Raw genomic sequence first — 18440 nt, 5'->3', positions numbered from 1 at the left:
GGTGCTGTTTGCAGAGATATGGGCAAGGTTAGAAAATTAATGGAGCATCCAAACACCCAGGACTAGCAATTGTGAGAAACGGTTATTACCAGGACCAGGTAAGAGCTGCAGCTGGAGGGTGGGGGGGCCCTGGAGGAGGAAATCCAGGAGGGGAAGAAACACCTGCTCTCTCTCCTCCCACCCAACAGCTTCTTGCTGGTGCTTCCCATTGGCAGAATCCAGCTAGAAGCCAGAGAGCGTGTGCCCTGGGAGATGCAGATGTAGAGTGCAGCCACCCAAGGCGCAGAGCACAGGAGAAAATGGGGTGGGGTGGGGATGGAGGGATCAAAAGGAACACAACCAGCCCAAAGGAGCATTTGTGCACAAGTGTGCATGTGTGTGCGTGTATGTTTGTGTGTGCACATGTGTACATACATGTGTGTGTGTGGCTTCCTCCCTTCCATCTGATCCCCAGTCACCTAGTTTCCTTCCCAGTAGGCAAACAGTAGGCAACCCTGTTACCAGGTTATTTATATATACTATCAAGGGAAGCAAACATGTTTGTTTACACAAGAGTTACATACAATATACATCATTTCATACCTTGCTTTTTAACTTACATATCTTGGAATTCACTCTGTATCAGTAAATAGAGATCAGTCTTATTCTTGCTGTCAGCTGCACGATAGTCTTTCAAATGGCTATGCTCTTCATTTAGTTCCCTACTCTGCACTGTGGATTTGGTTCCAATCTTTTGCTGTTATAAACAGTGTTGCAATAAGTACCCTTGTATTTGTGTCATTTTGCACAATTTGAGTGGATCTTTTGGCCAAATTCCCAGAAGTGGAATCACTTGCCAAAAATATGTAGATGCTAGATTTCTAAAGACAAAAGGGTTGAGCTATTTAAATTAAAAATATGAATATATGGAAACATGGAAAATTATTTGTTAATGAAAAAGGTATAATAATAGCTAACAAGTCTACAGTGCTTACTTTATGCAAGGCACTGATCTCAGCACGTAACATACGTTAACTCAATGCGCACAACAACCTATGAAGCAGGCATTCTTATTATTCCCGTTGTATTAGTTATCTATTGCTGCGTAACAAATCCGCCCCGCCCCCAAACTAGCAGCTTAAAACCCCACATTTATCATCTCCCAGTTTCTGTGGGTCAGGAACCAGGTCACAGCTCATCTGGGTCGTCGGGCTCAGGCTATTAGGAGGAAGCAACCGAGGTGTCCGCCAGGCTGTGGCCTCATCTCATGGCACTGCTGGGGAGGAGCCACTTCCAGGCACACGCCCGTGGTTGTTGGCAGGATTCAGTTCCTTGCAGGTTGGAGGGCCTAGGGATTCAGATCCGTGCTGGCTATTGGCTGAGGCTGCTCCCGGTTTCTCACCACATGGGCCAAAACCAGCAAGACAGTCTGCTAGCAAGATGGAGGTCACAGATGTGTGATAATCATCAACATGACATCCCATCACTTTTGCTATATTCTGATTGTTAGAAGCCTGTCGCTAGGTCCAACCCATATTCAAGGGGAGGGAATTGCACAAGGGTGTGAATGCCAGGAGATTGGGAGCCATCTGAGAAGTCTGCCTGCCATACCCATTTTTCAGAAGAGGAAACAGATGCAAAGAGAGGTTAAGTGACTTGCCCCGAGTCCCACAACTAGTAAATGTCGGAGTCAGGGATTTGAACACAGTTAGTATGGCTTCAGATTCCATGTTCTTAACCACTATTTTTCAGTGCCTCAAAATTGCATCTTCATTGTGTTCACAGCCCTGTTAAAAACTCGGTACACACATGGACAGACTAGAAAGGAAGATTCAAAAGCTACAATAGCTGTTGTATTAATGCAGTGGCTTCAGAGTGCTTTTGCTTTAAATTAGTGTTTTTACATTTAAAAAATATAATTTGAAACCTGCTGTAGTTTGGACTTTTATTTATTTATTTATTTATTTTTGGTTTTTGTTTGTTTGTTTTTTTTAATAAAAGGAAGGCTCCCTAAACCCTGCTGAGTTGGCCTGGCTCCGTCCTGCTGCTCTGCACCCTTTGCCAGCTCACTCGGTGAGGGCCTCCATGCTGGGAACCAGGCTCCAGATTGGACTGTGGGTCTCCATGTGGGGAAGGGGAGCAAGGCCCGAGGCCCCCTCCCTGTCATTTCACTGGTTGCCAAAGTGCACCCCTACTCCAGTCACACCCCGTCGGCCAGGCGATTCCCAGCCCCGGTAGACCAGCCCTGCCTTAGGGGGCAGGACTGTGATTGCCAGCACCCCCAGCCCTGGGCCCTTCGACAGGCCAAGTGACCACTGCCTCACCGCGCCCCTCGGGGAAGAGGCCGGGTTGTGGTCAGGCACAGCTGTTGGACCCTTCTGGAAAATGGGCTTGAACTGAAGCAGCATAGCAGAACACATGGGACAGCAGCAGGCTGAGCTGCAGCCCAGGTGTCGGCAGGGCTGGCTCCTTCCAGAGGCTCTGATGGGAGAAGCTGTTTCCTTGCCTTTTTGGCTTCTCACAGCTGCCTACATGCCTTGGCTCGTGGCCTTTCCTCTGCACCCAAAGCCCATCAATCCAGCCTCAGCTTCCATGATCACCTGGCTTCACCCTCTTCTGCTGTCACAGCTCACTCTGCCTCCCTCTTATGAGTACACTAATGATTACGTTTAGGGCCCACCGCATCATCCAGGATCATCTCCCCATCTTGAGATCCTGAATGTGATCCCAGCTGCAAAATCTCTTTTACCGTATAAAGGAACATTCACAGGTCCCAGGGATTAGGGCCTGGATATCTTCAGGGCCACCATTCAGCCTATCACGTAGGTCAAGTGCCTGGTGCATAGTTAGTGCTCAGTCAACAGTAACTCTTATTGCTCTGCCTGCCCCCATCTACACTGGGAGGGTCGCATGCTCACTCACTGGTGGAGCCTGGAAGAACGGCATGGCCTGGGCCTGGGGGGTTTCAGGGTGAGGTGGTTGTGCAGGGGTCTGAGGAATGGCATAGCCCTCAGCTCCTGCTACAACTGGAACTCCAAAAATGGTGCAAATCCTTGCATGGAGCTCTTTGGGGAGAGCACAGGGCAGGGGCATCTGAAGCATCCCCCACTTCAGGGAGACACCAAGCAGCACTGTCCCTGTCCCTGAGCTTGGACCTGGCTTCCAAACCTACAAAGGGCTCCTTGCTCTGAAGGAATTTTCTTGTCCTCTCCAATAAACTGCGCTTCTTACTGACTTCATTTAACAAGTACTTATATAGCATTGACTGTGTTCTGGCCACTATTCCAAGGGCCATATGATTGTTAACTCGTAGAATCCTTATACTATTCCTTTGAGGCAGGTGCTATTATTTTCCCCAGGATGAGGAAACTGGGGTGCATGGGTGTCAGATAACTTGCCCAAGGTTATAAGGGACAGAGCTAGGATCTCACCCACACAACCTGGCCAGAGGGCCCCCTCTTAGCCCCGCAACCATGTGGTTTTTAGGCTTTGCTCTGAGTGCCTGTGCTCCCCTTGACTTTCAGATGTTCCATGACGGACTTGGCAGGGCTGCGTTAGGCTGTGAGCTCTCGGGGCAGCTGCTGCATGGGTCCATCTCCATCCCTGCTCCCCAGCACATGGTGGCCCGGCCCAGGGTCAGTGCCAGGAGGGCAGGACTTGGTGTCATGGGTAACAGTTTGGGCTCTGGAATAGGACAGCACCAGCTTCACTTTCTAGCTGTGTGACCTTGAGAAAGTGACTCCACCTCTCTGTGGTCATGTATGTAAAGGAGGCCATAGCACAGAGCTGGGCACAAAGTTTTCAAAAATAACTGAGATTAATATTGTTAATAGTAGTAGGAGAAACATTTGTCAAGTGAATGTACTATAACAGGGTCAGATAATTTTTTCGGTAAAAGGTCAGATAGCAAATAGCTTTGCAGGTCATTCAGTCTTCTTTGCAACTACTCAACTCTGCTATTGGGTAAAAACTGTATACAATACATAAATATATAAATGAATGAGCATGGCTGTGTTCCAATAAAACTTTGCTTATGGGCACCAAAATTTGAGTTTCATATGATTTTCATAAAACATTGCTCTTTTGATTTTTTTCAGTCATTTAAAAATATAAAAACCATTTGTAGTTCATGGGCAGTACAAAAACAGGGAGCTGGGTAGATGGGGCCTGCCCCTGTTATTTGCTGACCGACGCATTAGAATGTAAGCTCCACAGAGGGTTTGGGGGATGTTTGATTTGCTGCTGTACCCAGAGCCTAGAGCAATGCCTAGCACAAAGCAGGCACTCCATAGACGTGTGTCCATGAATCAATCCATGGAGGTGGGACTTGAGCTGATCCTTGAAGGCTGGGAGGGTGGAAGAAGGGGAAAAGGGATTCCAGATAGGGGAACCGGTCGAGCAAAGGCTTGAGAGTCCTGAGTAAGCTCAGTGAGTTTCCCCCTCTGGCCCAATAAAGTGATCAGTGCCTGGGCGGCTGGCTGTAATTAGACAGTTAGAGGACTGGGGCTGGGGACAGGAGGCAAGGGCAGGGGTAGATGCTTCTGTTGGGTTATAGCCCAGAACCAACGGCCTTATTTTATTTATTTATTTGTTTATTTATTTTCAAAATAATTGATTGAGGTAAAAACATGAAATAGAATTAACCATTTTAAACTGAACAATTCAGTGGCCTTTAGTACATTTGTGGTGTTGTACAACCATCACCTCTATGTAGTTCCAAATATTTCCATCACTGCAAAGTAAATCCCCTTACCCATTAAGCAGCTTCTCTCAATTTCACTCTTTCCCCATCCCCTGGGAACCACCAACTGGAATTCTGTTTCCATGTTTTTATCTATTCTGGGTATTGCATATAAACGGAATCATAGAATACATGACCTTTTTTGTCCAGCTTCTTTTATCTAGCACAATGTCTTTGCGGTGCATTCGCATAGCATGTATCAGTACTCTATTTTTATGGATTAATCACATTCCATTTTATGTACATATTAAAATTTGTTTATTCATCCATTAATGGACATTTGGGTTATTTCCACCTTTTGGCTGTTAGGCATAATGCTGCTATGAATATGCATGTACATGTATTTGTTTGAGTATCTGTTTTACATTTTGGGGGGTATATGCCTAGATGTGAAATTGCAGGGTCATAGGTTAATTCTATGTTGAACGTTTTAAGAAACTCAAACTTTCCACAGAGGCTGAACCATTTTATATTCCCATCAGCAATGTGTGAGTATTTCAATTTCTTCCCATCCTTGCAACACTTGTTATTTTCCTTATTTATTTTTTATAGCTTTCTTAGTGTTTGTGAAATGGAGTCACATTGTGGCTTTTATTTGCATTTCCCTATTGATTGACAATATTGAACAACTTTTCATGTTTTACTGGCCATTTGTATATATTCTTTGGAGAAATGTCTAAGTTTTGCTCATTAAAAAAACAAATTGAGTTGTCTTTTTGTTGTTGAATGTGAGAATTCTTTACATATTCTGGATACAATCAGATATATGATTTGCAGATATTTTGCAGCATTTTGTAAGTTGTCTTTTCACTTTATTGGGAACATCCTTTGAAGCACAGTTATATATTTTGATGCAGTTCTATTTATGTAATTTTCTTTAGTTGTGCATGTTTTTGGTGTCTTACCTAAGAATCCATTGTGAAATCCAAGGTCATGAGGATTTACTCTTACTTTTCTTATGTTTTCTTCTAAAATTTTATGGATTTAGCTACTACATTTAGGTTGTTGATCCATTTTCAGTTAATTATTGTATACTGTGTGAGATAGGGGTCCACATTCATTCATTTGAATGTGGATATCCAGTTATCCCAGCATCAGTTGTTGAGGAGACTCTTCTTTCCCCATTTAATGGCCTTGGCACCCTTGAAGAAAGTCAGTTGACCATAGATGTGTGGATTTATTTCTGCATTCTCAGTTTTATTCCATTAGTCTATGTGTCTATGCTGATACCAGTACCACACTGTTGTAACTTTGTAGGAAGCTTTGAAATTGAGAAGTGTGGGTCCTCTACCTCCTGTTTCAAGATTCTTTTGGCTATTTTAGAATTCCATATGAATTCAAGGATTAGGTGTTCCATTTGACAGCTGTGGTCACTGTCGCCATCTTACATCAGTCGCAGCCGCATTGCCCCAGTCTTATTTTTAACCCGACTGAAGAAAGAGAATCCAAATGAAACCAAGAAGAGTGACTTATCCCTGCCCCTCCCTATGCCCCAAGTTACTGCTCCCTTCCATCCCCCCAGCAGGGTCAGGGCCATCTTAGGAGACGCTCACTCAGCTGCCTCAGCCCAGACAGTCAGTGACCATGGGAGAAGAAAAGGTTCCTACATTTCTCTAGCAGGGCCTTGACTCAGGGAGGGACCCTGGTGCTTAAAGAAAAATGTTTGAGGCTCCTGAGGGGTTGAGCAGGCTGGGGACAGCCCAAGACAGAGCTGGGTAGTGTGTGTAGCATGTGCTTCTCAAAATTAAGTAAGCATCAGAATCACATAGGGGGCTTGTTAAAGAACAGATTCCTGGTGTCCTCCCCCAGAACTGCTGATTTAGTAGGGCTGAGCGGAGCCCAAGAATCTGCAGGTCTAACAAGCTTGCAGGTGATCAGGCTGCTGAGTGGTTTCGACTTTGTTCTGAGCACCCCCTTTCAAAGGTTGTAAGCAAGAGGTGAGGCCACCAGGCGTATGGGTTAAGAAGGGTCCCTGAGCCACCCTGTATGACTTAGCTGTAGAGAGCCATCCTGGAGGCGGGGAGGAGACAGGCGCGGGATGGGGGCAGGTGGTGGGAGGAGTGGCAGAAGGAAGGCGAGATGGACAGATTTAAGAGCTACAGAGTGGGTAGAAGAGACAAGAGTGGATGTTGTGGGGAGACGGGGAGGGAGGGTCTGGGAGAGCACTAGGATTCCTGGCTGGGGAGCTGGGGAGCCATTCCTGAGATCAGAGATTGTGGTGGGGGATTGGCGGGGAGGGGTTAGAAATTCCATAGGCCAGGCTGACAGGGACAAGCAGAGGAGCCGGCTTCTTTGCACAGGAGCCCTCATTGCCATGGGCTGTGTGCCCACCCCCCCCCCCCCCATTTGCAGGAGGATCCTCCCCTGTTCTGGCCACCCGGAGGGTCTATAATTGATTCTCCAGAATCCCTCGGGACTGTGCAGAGGCTGCATTCTAAGCTTAAGGAGTCTGCAACACTGCTTCTCAGGGCACCCGGAAATGAGTCTCCCAGCTCACATGACCAAAAAAGGATGTTTTCTCAGTTTGAAGGTTTGCCCAGCCCTCAGCCTCGCCCCCCCCCCCAGCCCCCCCCCCCCACCTGGAGATTCATGTTCCCAGGGAAGAGGCTCTGAAAAGTTAAGGACTTTGTCTCACACACATCCATGTGCAGGCACGCTTAGCCTGGAGATGTGCATGTACCACACTCCGCTTTGATGTCACAAATGTCCTCTTTATCTCCCACCTCCTCCTCCCTACTGTTGATGGACTGCGTCTCCTCTGTGAGTGCAGCGAGCCGTGCAAGTGCAGGGTCTGATCTTGTCTTTAAAATTTTATTCATAGTTTGTTCATCAGGGATTCTTTGGCATTAATTTTGACTTTTAAAAATATTGCATTAAGTACAATTATAACAATGTGCTGTCATAAAAATATTGCATTAAAACTTTATCTTGATTACTGTGCTTTTGGCATCTCCCTAAATCTTGTGCCTGAGACGAGTACCTTGGTCTTCTCACCCTGGTCCCAGCTTTGGCAGAGCCAAAACTGGAACCCTGGGCTGCTGATTCTGAAGCTGGGCTCTTAATTCTCCCCTCTGCTGTCTCCTTGCCATACATCCATGCGTGCATGTTGTGTGCATTCATTCATTTATTCTCCTATTCGGCAAACATTATTGTGAAAGTGTGGCATAGTGGGGAGGGCGGGGGCTTGGAAATCAGACAGTTTGGGGTTTAAAATCTTATGTCATCGCTCATTAATGAGTGGCAGTCCAGCCTGTGGTTAAGGCACAGGCTCTAGATCCTGGCATATCTTGGTTTGAATCCCGCTCTGTCACTTTCTAGCTCTGTAAATTTGGGTGGGTTCCTTAAAAGCTTCCCGTGCCTCAGTTTCCTCCTCTTTATATAAAGAGAAGTGTTGGTAATTACATTGTTGCCACATAGAGTTACTGGGGGGAAGAAGTGACGTAATTTCTGTAAATCTCTTGGCATGCATCAGTGTTTCATAAGTGTTAGTTATTATTTTGCATCCTCAAGCAAGACACCTCTCTGAGACTCAGTTTCCCCACCTGTGAAGGAGGGACAGTAAAACTACCTCAAACCAGTTCTGAGGATTGAAAGGGGTAACATAGGTCCAGGGCCTGGCACATAGCAGTTGATTAATAAAACTGCCCTCCTTTCTGGAGGCCAAGTTCTGTGCTGGAGACCCGGATACAGAGGCAGGCACACATCAGCCCCCAGGAAGTAATTCATCTGCAGGGATGCGGACACTCTGACCTGACCTTTCAGCTCCCCAGAGCACCGAGCTCTTTGCACATGCCCCTCCTTTGACCTGGACTGTGTCTCCACCCCCTCCCCCCATGAGCCAGTTCACACATTCTTCAAGTCTCAGCTCGTATGTCCCCTCCCCTTCCCCGAGCACCCATTGCCCCAGCGAGCCGCATCAGGGCTCCCTCTTCTGCGTTTCCAGGGTGTTCCGTACTCTTCCTTCATGGCTCTTCTCACAATTGCAGTTAAGTACTTTTAATTTAATTGCATTTCATCAACTAAGCTTTGTTCTTGACTATGCACCTTCCTCATTTTACTGTGAGCCTGGTGAGGGCCTGTCCAGGTCTGTCTTGTTCACAGCTCTGTCCTTGGCTCCTGGCCAGGGTGGCAAGCCCTCTGGGGTAGTGCCCAAGTGCACTCTCAGTGAGGGGGTTCAAAACCCCAGCTCAAGCACTCAATGACAGGGTCCTTAACCAATCTGCATCTCAATGTCCTTTATATGCAAAATCAGGACAATCCTATGGCACCAGCTTCGTAAGGCATTGTGATGCAACTCGTTAAGAACCCTGCCTGCCCCCTTAGTAAATAGGGCTGCGATTATTTGCTTGGTGCTCTGATTAGTTAGGTGAGACAGCAGCCAAAACCAACATCCCCGAAATCTCGGGTACCTAATGCAATAAAGGCTTGATCCTCTCACACTCCAGTGTGCGCGTGTCGGTGGTGGGGCTTTGCTCTAAGCAATCATTTAGGGACCCAGGTTTCTTCCACGGCTTTCTTAACCTGGGGTCCATGGGTGGTTCTGTGGATAGAATTCTGTGGGGTCCATGAACTTGCATGGTGTCTTAGGTTGGATTCCCTAGAAGTAGAGCCTGGGTTGGGGATTCTTGTGCAAGTCATTTACAGAGGGAGTGCTCCTGGGAGAGAGGGAAACAAGAAAGGATGGGAGGAGCAGAGCAAGGATGTGTTCTCAGCTGGAGTCCAGCTTCAGCCTCTCCCACAGTGGGCCCTGGGGCAAGAATTATACTGCAGAGTCGGTTCTCCTTGGGACACGAGGGCTGGTTTGTACTTGGTGTCCATCTGTCCTTGGTTGTGGGCTGCCTGGGTGGGAATGGGGGTGCTTGGGTGGGAATGGGGGTGCTTGGGACCAGAGGGCTTCCACTGGCCGCCATTCTCTGGGGAAGCAGTGAGCCCTGTTAGCAGCTGACACACAGCAGCTGGTGGATGGGCAAATTTGCCCAGCAAAGGGCTCTGGGCAGGGCATCCCAAGTGTCTGCTGTGGATGGAAAAAAACTACTTTACTTTTACTAACTTCTAGCTGAAATTTAGCATTTTCTCCAATTATGGAAGTAGGCAATAAACCATAACAGTATTAGCAGTGTCGGTGGCTTTGTCACCAATAGAAATCACATATGTTTTCATGACACATTACTGTGGTTGTAAATATCCCTGCACTACCCTTTATACTCATCTATACTTTAAAACTACAGTAGTTAATAGACCAGCTAGCTTTTTTGGTAAAATGTGCTAATAAAGGACATTTATGATTATATTACAAATTTTCTTTTAAATATTTTGCTATCAGTGTGTCCATATAATTGCACTCCTTTGTAGTCTTGTGTATTTTACACATTTTAAAATATTTTTCTGAGAAGCAGCCCATAGGCTTCCCCAGGGGTCTGACACAAAAAAGGTTAAGAACCCTGTTCTAGGGCCTTGGTCTCCTCAGTGTTCAACCAGATATGGGGGTAAAGGAGGGCGTGGAGGACAGTTGGGGAGGTTTTGATGGGCCAGACCTGGAAATAACGTGCATCATGTCTGCCTACAATGCATTTGTCAGAACTCAGTCACCTGATCATCCCTGCTGCCAGAGAGGCTGGGAAATGCGGTCTCTCTGAGTGCCCAAAAGAAGAGGAAATGGTCTGGGGAATCGCAGCAGTCTGGGCACAGCGCTGAATGAGAATTCACAGATGGCCGGAGTGAAGAGAATTCTGTCCAGGATGTACTCTTTGTGGGCTGGGGAGGAGGGACAGAGGCCTGGTTCTCTGGAGGGATCCTGAGCATGTTGTTTCCTTAGGACGAGCCATGCTAAGGCCAAAGCTGGGGCAGCGGAACAGGCCGCCCTGGCCGCCAACCAGGAGTCCAACATTGCCCGCACTTTGGCCAGGGAGCTGGCTCCAGACTTCTACCAGCCAGGTAGGGCTGGCCAGGGCCGGGTGGGCAGGGCAGGGTGGGGGGCACCCCTGGGATGGGAGGGCACTTTGCTTGTGGGAAAGCTGGGTCACCCACCTGGTTCATGGATGCCTGTTAGCTTTGGAAACTGGGCATAGTGCACATGTGGGGCACATGTGGGACCGGGAGCGGGGCACACCCTTGCCCTCACATTGCTGAGATCGTGGTGGGAGCATCAGAGGCTCCCAACAGTGGGCTGGCCCTGCTCCAGGCTGTCTCTTCTCTCTGCTCAGAGCTCGGCAGACAGTTGGAGGTGGTGAAGCTAGAGAAGAGAGGGGTATCTGGGTGATGAGGAGGCAGCAAGACTTTCTGCCCTTGCTTAAGGCTTACAGTCAAGCATTAAATTGAGCTCCATCCAGGGATCAGGCACTGCAGATATAATAGATCCAGAATTTAGAGGTGCAGAGAATACAAAGACAACACTGTAGTAGGGGTAAGGCATGCAGACTCTATGAATTCAAATCCTGACTCCACTGCTTACCAGCCATGGGACTTTCGGCAAATTAATTAATCTCTGTAAACCCGTTTCCAGATCTGCAAAATGGGGGTAAGAATAGCGGCTACATTTTGTGTGTGTGTGTGTGTGTGTGTGTGTGGATTAAATGCACATAAGGTGGGAAACACTTTGCTCAGTCCCTGGTGAGTTCTCAGTAACTGTTAGCTCCTGTTTCACTCATGATTAAATTCCTCCCAGCATGATGAGTGCCGTGTGGTGAGATCCGGCTGCAGGAGCTCATCAGAGGCACTTAACTCAGACAGGCAAGTGGAGGTGTTAGGGAAGGCTTCCCTCAGGAGAAGCTGAATCTTGAAGGCTGGACAGGAGTTCACTAGGCCAGTGGGTCTCAAAGCTTCTCACCGGTTGCTGGGCCCACCCCCAGAGTTTCTGATTCAATTGGTCTGGGGTGGAGCCTGAGAATTTGCATTTCTAGTAAGCTCTCTCAGGTGATGCTGACACTCGTGCTGTTTGTCTGGGGCGGCACTTTGAGAACCACTGCATCAGTTGGGGCTGGATGAGACCAGAGAATCAAGAGGAGGGAGCTACAGGCGCACAGAGACTTGAGACGGAATGGCATGCCAGGAAGCTAGATGTGAAATACACAGTGGGTGGTGGGAAGGGAGGCTGCAGGGGAAGGAGGGCCTTCTGGCTCAGGCACACTTTGCACTAGGATAAAGCAGTGGGCAGTCCCTAGGGGCAAGGGATTTGTAGCTTGGTATTGAAGGGTTTGAAGGCGAATCACATGATTCAATTTATGTTTTCTAAACATTATTCTGGCTGCAGCAAGGAGAAACCAGAGGGAGTCTAGTGGAAGGCCCTGGGGTGCAGTTCTGTGCCTGGGAGATGGAACATCATTTACACACATGGCTTCTGACCCAGTGCTCTCCCTGCTGGTCCAGGCAAGAGTGATGCTGGCTGGCTGCCTGGGCCTTGCAAGGGCTGTCTGTGCCAGGCATGAACTCACCCTTTTACATGCATTTTCTCAATTCATCCTTCCCTTAATATTTATGTACTAGCTATCATTAGGCCCATTTTACAGATAAGGGAATGGGAAGAGACCAATGTTGTGGTGCTGGTTATGGCTCTGCCTTTTGTCAGCTGTGTAACTTTGGGCAAGTGATTTAACCTCTCTGAGCCTCAGTTTCTTCAGCTGTAAAATGGAGGTTAATAAAAGCATTCAACGTCAGAGCACTGGAAAAGGATAAGTTTATATCTGGAAATTGCTTGGAACAGTGCCTGACACTTGGAAAACGCTGTATGAGTGCTGGTCGGGCAGATAATTGATGTTCAGAAAGGTCAAGTGGTTTGCCCAAGATTATCTGGTGGTGGAATCAGGTAGATTTAACCGGGATCCAGAATTTAGAGGAGCAGAGAATACCGGCTTCCCCGTGTTCTCTCCCCTGGCAGGTCCTGAATATCAGAAGCGCCGGCTGCTCCAGGAGATCCTGGAGAACTCGGAGAGCCTGCTGGAGCCCCGCGACCGGGGCCGGAGCGCCGCGGGCCTCCCAGGGCCGAGCCGCGAGAGCCCGCAGCTGCACGAGCGCGAGACCCCGCGGCCCGAGGGCGGCCCCCCGTCGCCGGCCGGGACGCCCCCGGAGCCCAAGCGGCCCAGGCCGGGGGCGTCCAAGGACGGCCTGCTGAGCCCGGGCGCCTGGAACGGCGAGCCCGGCGGCGGGGGCAGCCGGCCAGTCACGCCGACCGAGGGCGCGGGCCGCCGCAGCCCGGCGCGCGCAGCCAGCGAGCACATGGCCATCGAGGCGCTGCAGACGCCGCCCGCGCCCGCGCGGGAGCCCGAGGTGGCCCTCTACCGCGGCTACCACAGCTACGCCGTGCGCACCGCGCCGCCCGCGCCGCCGCCCTTCGAAGAGGAGCCCGAGCCCGAGGCCCCCGGGGCCGACTCGGCGCCCCCGTCCCCGGCCACCGCCCCCGTGCGTGTCCCCACGCCCTCGGGCCCCGAGTCCCCGGCCAAGCTGGAGCCCAAGCCCATCGTCCCCAGAGCCGAGCCCAAGCCCAAGGCCCGCAAGACCGAGGCCCGAGGGCTGACCAAGTCCGGGGCCAAGAAGAAGGCTCGGAAGGAGGCAGCGCTGGCGGCGGAGGCTGAGGTCGAGGTGGAAGAGGTGAGGCTGTTGGCAGGAGGTCGCCTTCCCTACAGGTAGGAGGGCTCCGGTGCGGTGAGGTCTAGGAGGGCGATGGAAGCAGGATGGAGCAGGGGAGCAGTCGCAGCTGGGACCGGGGCGTGGGCTTAGGGGAGTACAGCCCGGCCTGATCCAGGGGGCCTCTGTAGCATAACTTCCCCTGCAGAGTCCTCCCTGCCTTTTGTGCCAGGTGTGCCATCAGCAGAGGGCAGCTCTCTGGACACGGGGGCCCACGTGAGCCCCGAGCACCTGCCTGGTCAGGGGGATGTGGGCTGGGCAGCAGCGTCTGCCACAAGGAAGCACGGGACTTGCTATGGCAGGTGGCTTGCTATGGCAGGTGGGAACCAGGAGCTACAGCAGGTCAGAGCGAAGCTAGATTCAGAGGGACCGCAGAATGTGAACCAAGAGGAATTAGCAGAAGAGGAGGTGAGGCCCCTGGGTTCCGGGCCTGACTGCTGCTGTGTGATGTGGGACAAGTTCCTGGCCGTCTCTGGACCCTGAAGTTAATTATTTCCAAGAACACTTCCCACTCTGATGGTCTTCAGTCCAGATGCTGGGGATACAGCCAAACAGGGATGAGCAAAACGGGGGTACCCTCAGCAGGGTCCCTCCAGTTCCCATTCTTCTGCCCCACCTCTTTGTGACCTGGGGGTAGTGGGGTCCCAGAGGCCTGGGGGACTCACGCAGACTCTCTTCACTGGCCTCAGGTCCCCAACACTGTCCTCATCTGTATGGTGATCCTGCTGAACATCGGCCTGGCCATCCTCTTCGTTCACCTCCTGACCTGACCCTCGTCTGCCAGGTGCGGCTGGGAGGAGGCGGGTTGGAGCCTGTGGGGAGCTCTGGGCACCAGGGAGATGGGAGGAGGGGCCTAACTGGATGCCCGTTCTCCAGCAGAAGCAGCGAGGTCTTCGTTCACTCATTGACTCATTCATTCATTCAACCAACATTTACTGAACATCTGCCCTGCTAGGAGCTGGGAAAACAGCAGGGACTCAGTCCTGTCCTCAGACACTGGGGATGAACGCGATGAAGGAAACCCCTTAGCTCACAGCTGCAATTAAAACATCAAACAAAGCAACTCTTGGCTCCTTCCCTGAGGTCGCCATGAGTCTAGACTGAGCCCACCTGGGTTGGCCAGGGATCTCTTCTCTCTGCCCTTTCTCCCTTAGCCCACTTTAGTCTTTGATCCATCTGCTCCCCACTCCCAGCTCTCACCCACCCTCCATCCCCTCTTCCTGAAAGCCTCCTGGTAGTAATTGGTTCCATCTTCTCCTCATGAGAGAGCCGGGGGGCTGGGTAAGGCTCTGTGAAAAGGAGGTGGGTGGGGGACCGGGCTGAAGGAAAGTGTCCCTTGCTGGCTCTACAAGATAGATAAAACCTTTCCCCTATCAGGACCTGCCCTCACCACTTAAGTCCTGTGCTTGGTGAGGCCTCTTCCCCCATTGCCCTCCCAAGATCCTAGCTTAGGGTGGGCTGGATCCCTACCCCCCCCCCCCCCCCCCGCCCAAGGGAGAGAGGGAGAAGAAATCCCTGTCCTGTCACCTTGCAAATAGTTGCTGACAATGAGTCTGATAGACGCTGCCCCGGGAGGGAGTGCTGAGCTCCGCGGGTTCCACTGGGGCATCTGGGCAAGCTTCCTGCAAGAACTGATGGCTTCATGACCTGGAGGATGAGAAGGAACGAAGGGGAGCATGTACTGGGCCACGATAACAGTGCCTGCAAATAACCAGAGGCAGACGTCGGGAAGGAAAAAGAAGGGCAGGCAGGTTGCAGGGGCAGCGGCTTCCTTAGTGTTGGCTCTGATCTGTCGGAGCATCAGAGCCCCAGGCAAGGCTGCCCTTGGGACCTGGGGAGGTGGGATCCTGTTCTGGAGATCAAGCACAGGCTTGTCCCTCATGTCCCCTCCCCCCTGCACCTGACCCTCTTGCTGTCTCTTTGCAGAGCCAGGAGTTCCTGCTGAGGACACCGGGACCCGTCTTTTTGCAATGCCAGGCAGGGAGGAGGACTGGAGTCTGGACCCGGAGCCCCAGTGTCCGGCTCACATCTGCACCACAGACATTTAAGGGGCCTCCCCGTGTGTCAGTGCTGGACGGTGGGAAGCGCCAAGAGGAATAGAATGTGTGTGTGTGGGGGGCCCTCCAGGAGCTCTCCCCCTGGCAGCAGGGAAAGCCCTGAGGGAATCAGCTTCCCGATGTGCTCCTGTCCCTCACCCGCTCCCTTGCCTTGTCCCTAAGTCACCCCCTCCCTGGGCTTTTGTGTGTTTTGGAAGAAGTCACTGAACCAAGATATTAATATTAAATCCTACCCCTCTTTCTCTTATTCACCCCCCCGCCACCTTTTTTTTTTAAGCTTCTGGCTGGTGGGCTGAGACGGCCCACAGAAGCAGAGGGAGTGATGAAATCCCTTGTGGTGGGCCAAGGAGACCCCTTGGACCGGTGCAGAGACCCTTCCTTTTGCAGCCTTAGCACCCCTGCCCTCCCCTTTGCCCCTTGGTCACAGACTTTCTGGATGACAATAGAGGACTGGACAAGCTCCCATCCCAGAATGCCGTGTTCCTGTCTCTTCCCACTGGTCCAGTTAGCCTGGACCAATGGAAAAGGGGGCTTTGGCTGGGAACCCAGACGATGGGGAGAGGAAACCAGGAGGGGCCGTTCCCAGGGTCCTTGTTTTTGAGTGTGTCTGATCCTGAGACTGGGGCTGCATTTAAAGCTTCCAGGGGGCTCAGGGTGGGAGCGAGTGAAAGGGGTCACCCTGTAGGTCCCCTGAGGCTGGCGAGATGAAGCTACTGGGTGATGCCTTGCGGATTGACTTGTCTGCTTCCTCCCCCAGGGCTCCCTCTTAGGAAGCCCAGGGAAGCCCAGACAGACCTTCCTGGGACCGACTATCAGGCAGGTGCTGACGACAGGCTGCTTGTCAAGAAGCACTTCCCAGGAAGAGAGGATGGAGTCTGGGGCTCTGACTGGGTGCTTGGGGGTGCCCCTTCAGCTTGCTTGGCAGAAAATGACATTTGCATGTACCTCACTTAAAGATGTTTTGTACCACACTAGGTCTCTGGGCATGGGGACAGGGAGGAGAGGGCTATCCCCCTGCCGCAAGGAGAACAGACCGAAAGGGCTGCCAGGCCCCGGAAAGCCCAGGAAGGATGCGGTGACGGCATCCAAGGAGAGCTCGAGGGAGCGATTGCTTTCCTGCCTTGCTTCTCTGGACCTTGGGGCCTTGGCAGTGTGGCCAGGTCTCCCCAGGGCAGCTCTGCGACCCAGAAGTTTGCCTCTTCATGGGGTCAGCTTTCCCATTTCGGCCTCAATACTTGGGAACTTTCCCCCCAGCTTCAAACCTGATGTTTCAAGCACCATCTGGGCCTCATGGCTTCGTTGGAATCCTGGCTGCATTTCTGCGGAGAGGAGCCTGTGGATTCTCCCATCCTCGGCCCATCAGAGCTGTGGCTCTGCGTCTGGGTCTGTGGGATTTTCTGGACTCCTAGGGAATGAGGGGATGGGGGAGGGTGGGGAGGGAGCCTTGCTCAGAGCTGTGGCTCCAGGTCTCCACACTGAGGTCACTGTCTGCAGCTTTTGGTCTGGTCCAGTGCTTGGGACAAACCTTTGGCTGTTGGGGCTCCGGGGCCCAGCTTTGGTTCAGGATGCTGCAGTCTGTGCAATAATAAACCCGCATCTGCTCACGGGCTCTGGCTGGGCTGCAGTGTCTCCTTGTGGGCCCAGGATGAGGCACCAGCTGAAAGTGGTCCAGGGATAGGCAGGAGATTTTGGGTCCTGCTGGTTGGGGTCCTCTCTTTCTTGCAGTTCCCATAACACTCTTGAGGGACAGCTGGGGGGGCTTCAGTCCTGGAGGGGAAGATCTCAGGCCACAGACCTTCCAAGGTAGAACCCCCAAGTTTCCAAAGCCTACTTCCAGAGGCTTCTCTGAGCAGTGTATGGAAGGAGAAAGAGGCTGCCCTTTGAGATTAGGTCACCCAGGTCTCCAGTGCTGGTGCAGCCACTTATTTAGCTTCTCTGAGCCTCAGGTTTCTCTTCTATAAAATGAAAATAATAATACACCTACCTCATGGGGTTGTAATGAGGATTACATTAAATATTGGAAGTTCATGTAAAGCCCAGCAGTTGGTAGTTGAGAAATGGAGACTTGCATTATTATTACACTCTAAAACTATCATTAGCTCTCTCCCAAGCCCTCTTGTGCTCTGACTGAGGTCTCTGGAAGCCCCAAACAGGTGGAGATGCTTCAGGCACCAGTTGTAGAGTCCCAGCGTGCCTCACTCAGGGCACCCAGAGGCCATGTTCACATTTACTCAACAGAGGCTCAGAGGGGAGAAGGGACTTGCCCAAGGCCACACAGCAACTCACGGCAGGGTCAGTGGGGGAAGTTCTCAGCTTGTTTGTGGATAAGCACTTTCCACCAAGATTCTCTCAAAACCTCTCTCAAAGAGGGCTGGTGCTCTGGGGAGAGTAGGCTGAGTTAAGGCTGGTCCTGGAGTGATCTGGTAATCAGGAGCCCCAGGTTCTCTCCCCAACATTGCCAGACTTGCTGTGTGTCCCCCCTTCCTGTGCCTCAGTTTCCTCTTCTGACTAGTTGACTGTAATCCCTGCCCCAATGCCTTCCTCACAGGCAGCGCAGTTGTGAGAATCCAGTGAGGTTGATTATGGATGGTAAGGAGGTTTCAAAACTGAAATGATGCAGGGATCCCAAGGAAGAGGGATGGGCTTGGAGGAGGGGTGGTGGGATAGAGAAGGAGGGGGTAGGGGGACGGGGATGAGCAGCCAGTCCAGTTGGCTGGTCTGCAGACTGGCTGTGGAGAGAGGGCTGAGGAGGTAGGTGGCTGCATTTGAATCACCCTGGATGGTTTGAAAAGAAGGCAGATCGCTGGACGGTGACCCAGAATCAGGTAAGGATGGTTGGTGTCTGGCGCCCCCTGGTGGCTCAGGCGCAGGACACAGCCTGGCTGGTGCCCATCCGTCCAGTCTCAGCAACCGACAGGTCTAGGAAGTTTGGTGGCTCCTCTGCCATGTCCTGGATTCGTTTAAGGTGTTTTGCACCATGGCGGAACTTGAAACTGCCTTGTGGCATTACTGGGGCCTGTGACCACTGACCACTACCTTCGGTT

General features: G+C 51.4%; 1 protein-coding gene across 4 annotated transcripts in view; it reads left to right on the top strand.

Moving 5' to 3' along the window:
* The window catches only part of JPH2 (junctophilin 2), a 65098-nt gene extending 48076 nt beyond the window's left edge, over window positions 1-17022 (top strand). Inside the window, exons 3-6 of one of the 4 annotated variants that reach the window (XM_037812116.1) lie at window positions 10536-10654; window positions 12594-13303; window positions 14029-14123; window positions 15266-17022. In XM_037812116.1, coding sequence (XP_037668044.1) covers window positions 10536-10654; window positions 12594-13303; window positions 14029-14109 — 910 coding nt within the window. In that variant the 3' untranslated portion in view covers window positions 14110-14123; window positions 15266-17022. Of the gene's footprint in view, window positions 1-10535; window positions 10655-11384; window positions 11399-12593; window positions 13304-14028; window positions 14124-14215; window positions 14616-15265 lie in introns of those variants that run through there. The other 3 variants (XM_037812117.1, XM_037812118.1, XM_037812121.1) reach the window with 3 other exon arrangements.
* The last annotated feature ends 1418 nt before the right edge of the window (window positions 17023-18440 follow it).

This window comes from Choloepus didactylus, chromosome 19, assembly GCF_015220235.1.
Source record: "Choloepus didactylus isolate mChoDid1 chromosome 19, mChoDid1.pri, whole genome shotgun sequence".
In the NCBI taxonomy this organism is placed as follows: Eukaryota; Metazoa; Chordata; class Mammalia; order Pilosa; family Megalonychidae; genus Choloepus; species Choloepus didactylus.
Note: the sequence above shows the minus strand (reverse complement) of the source record. Positions and strands in the feature narration are given on the sequence as shown.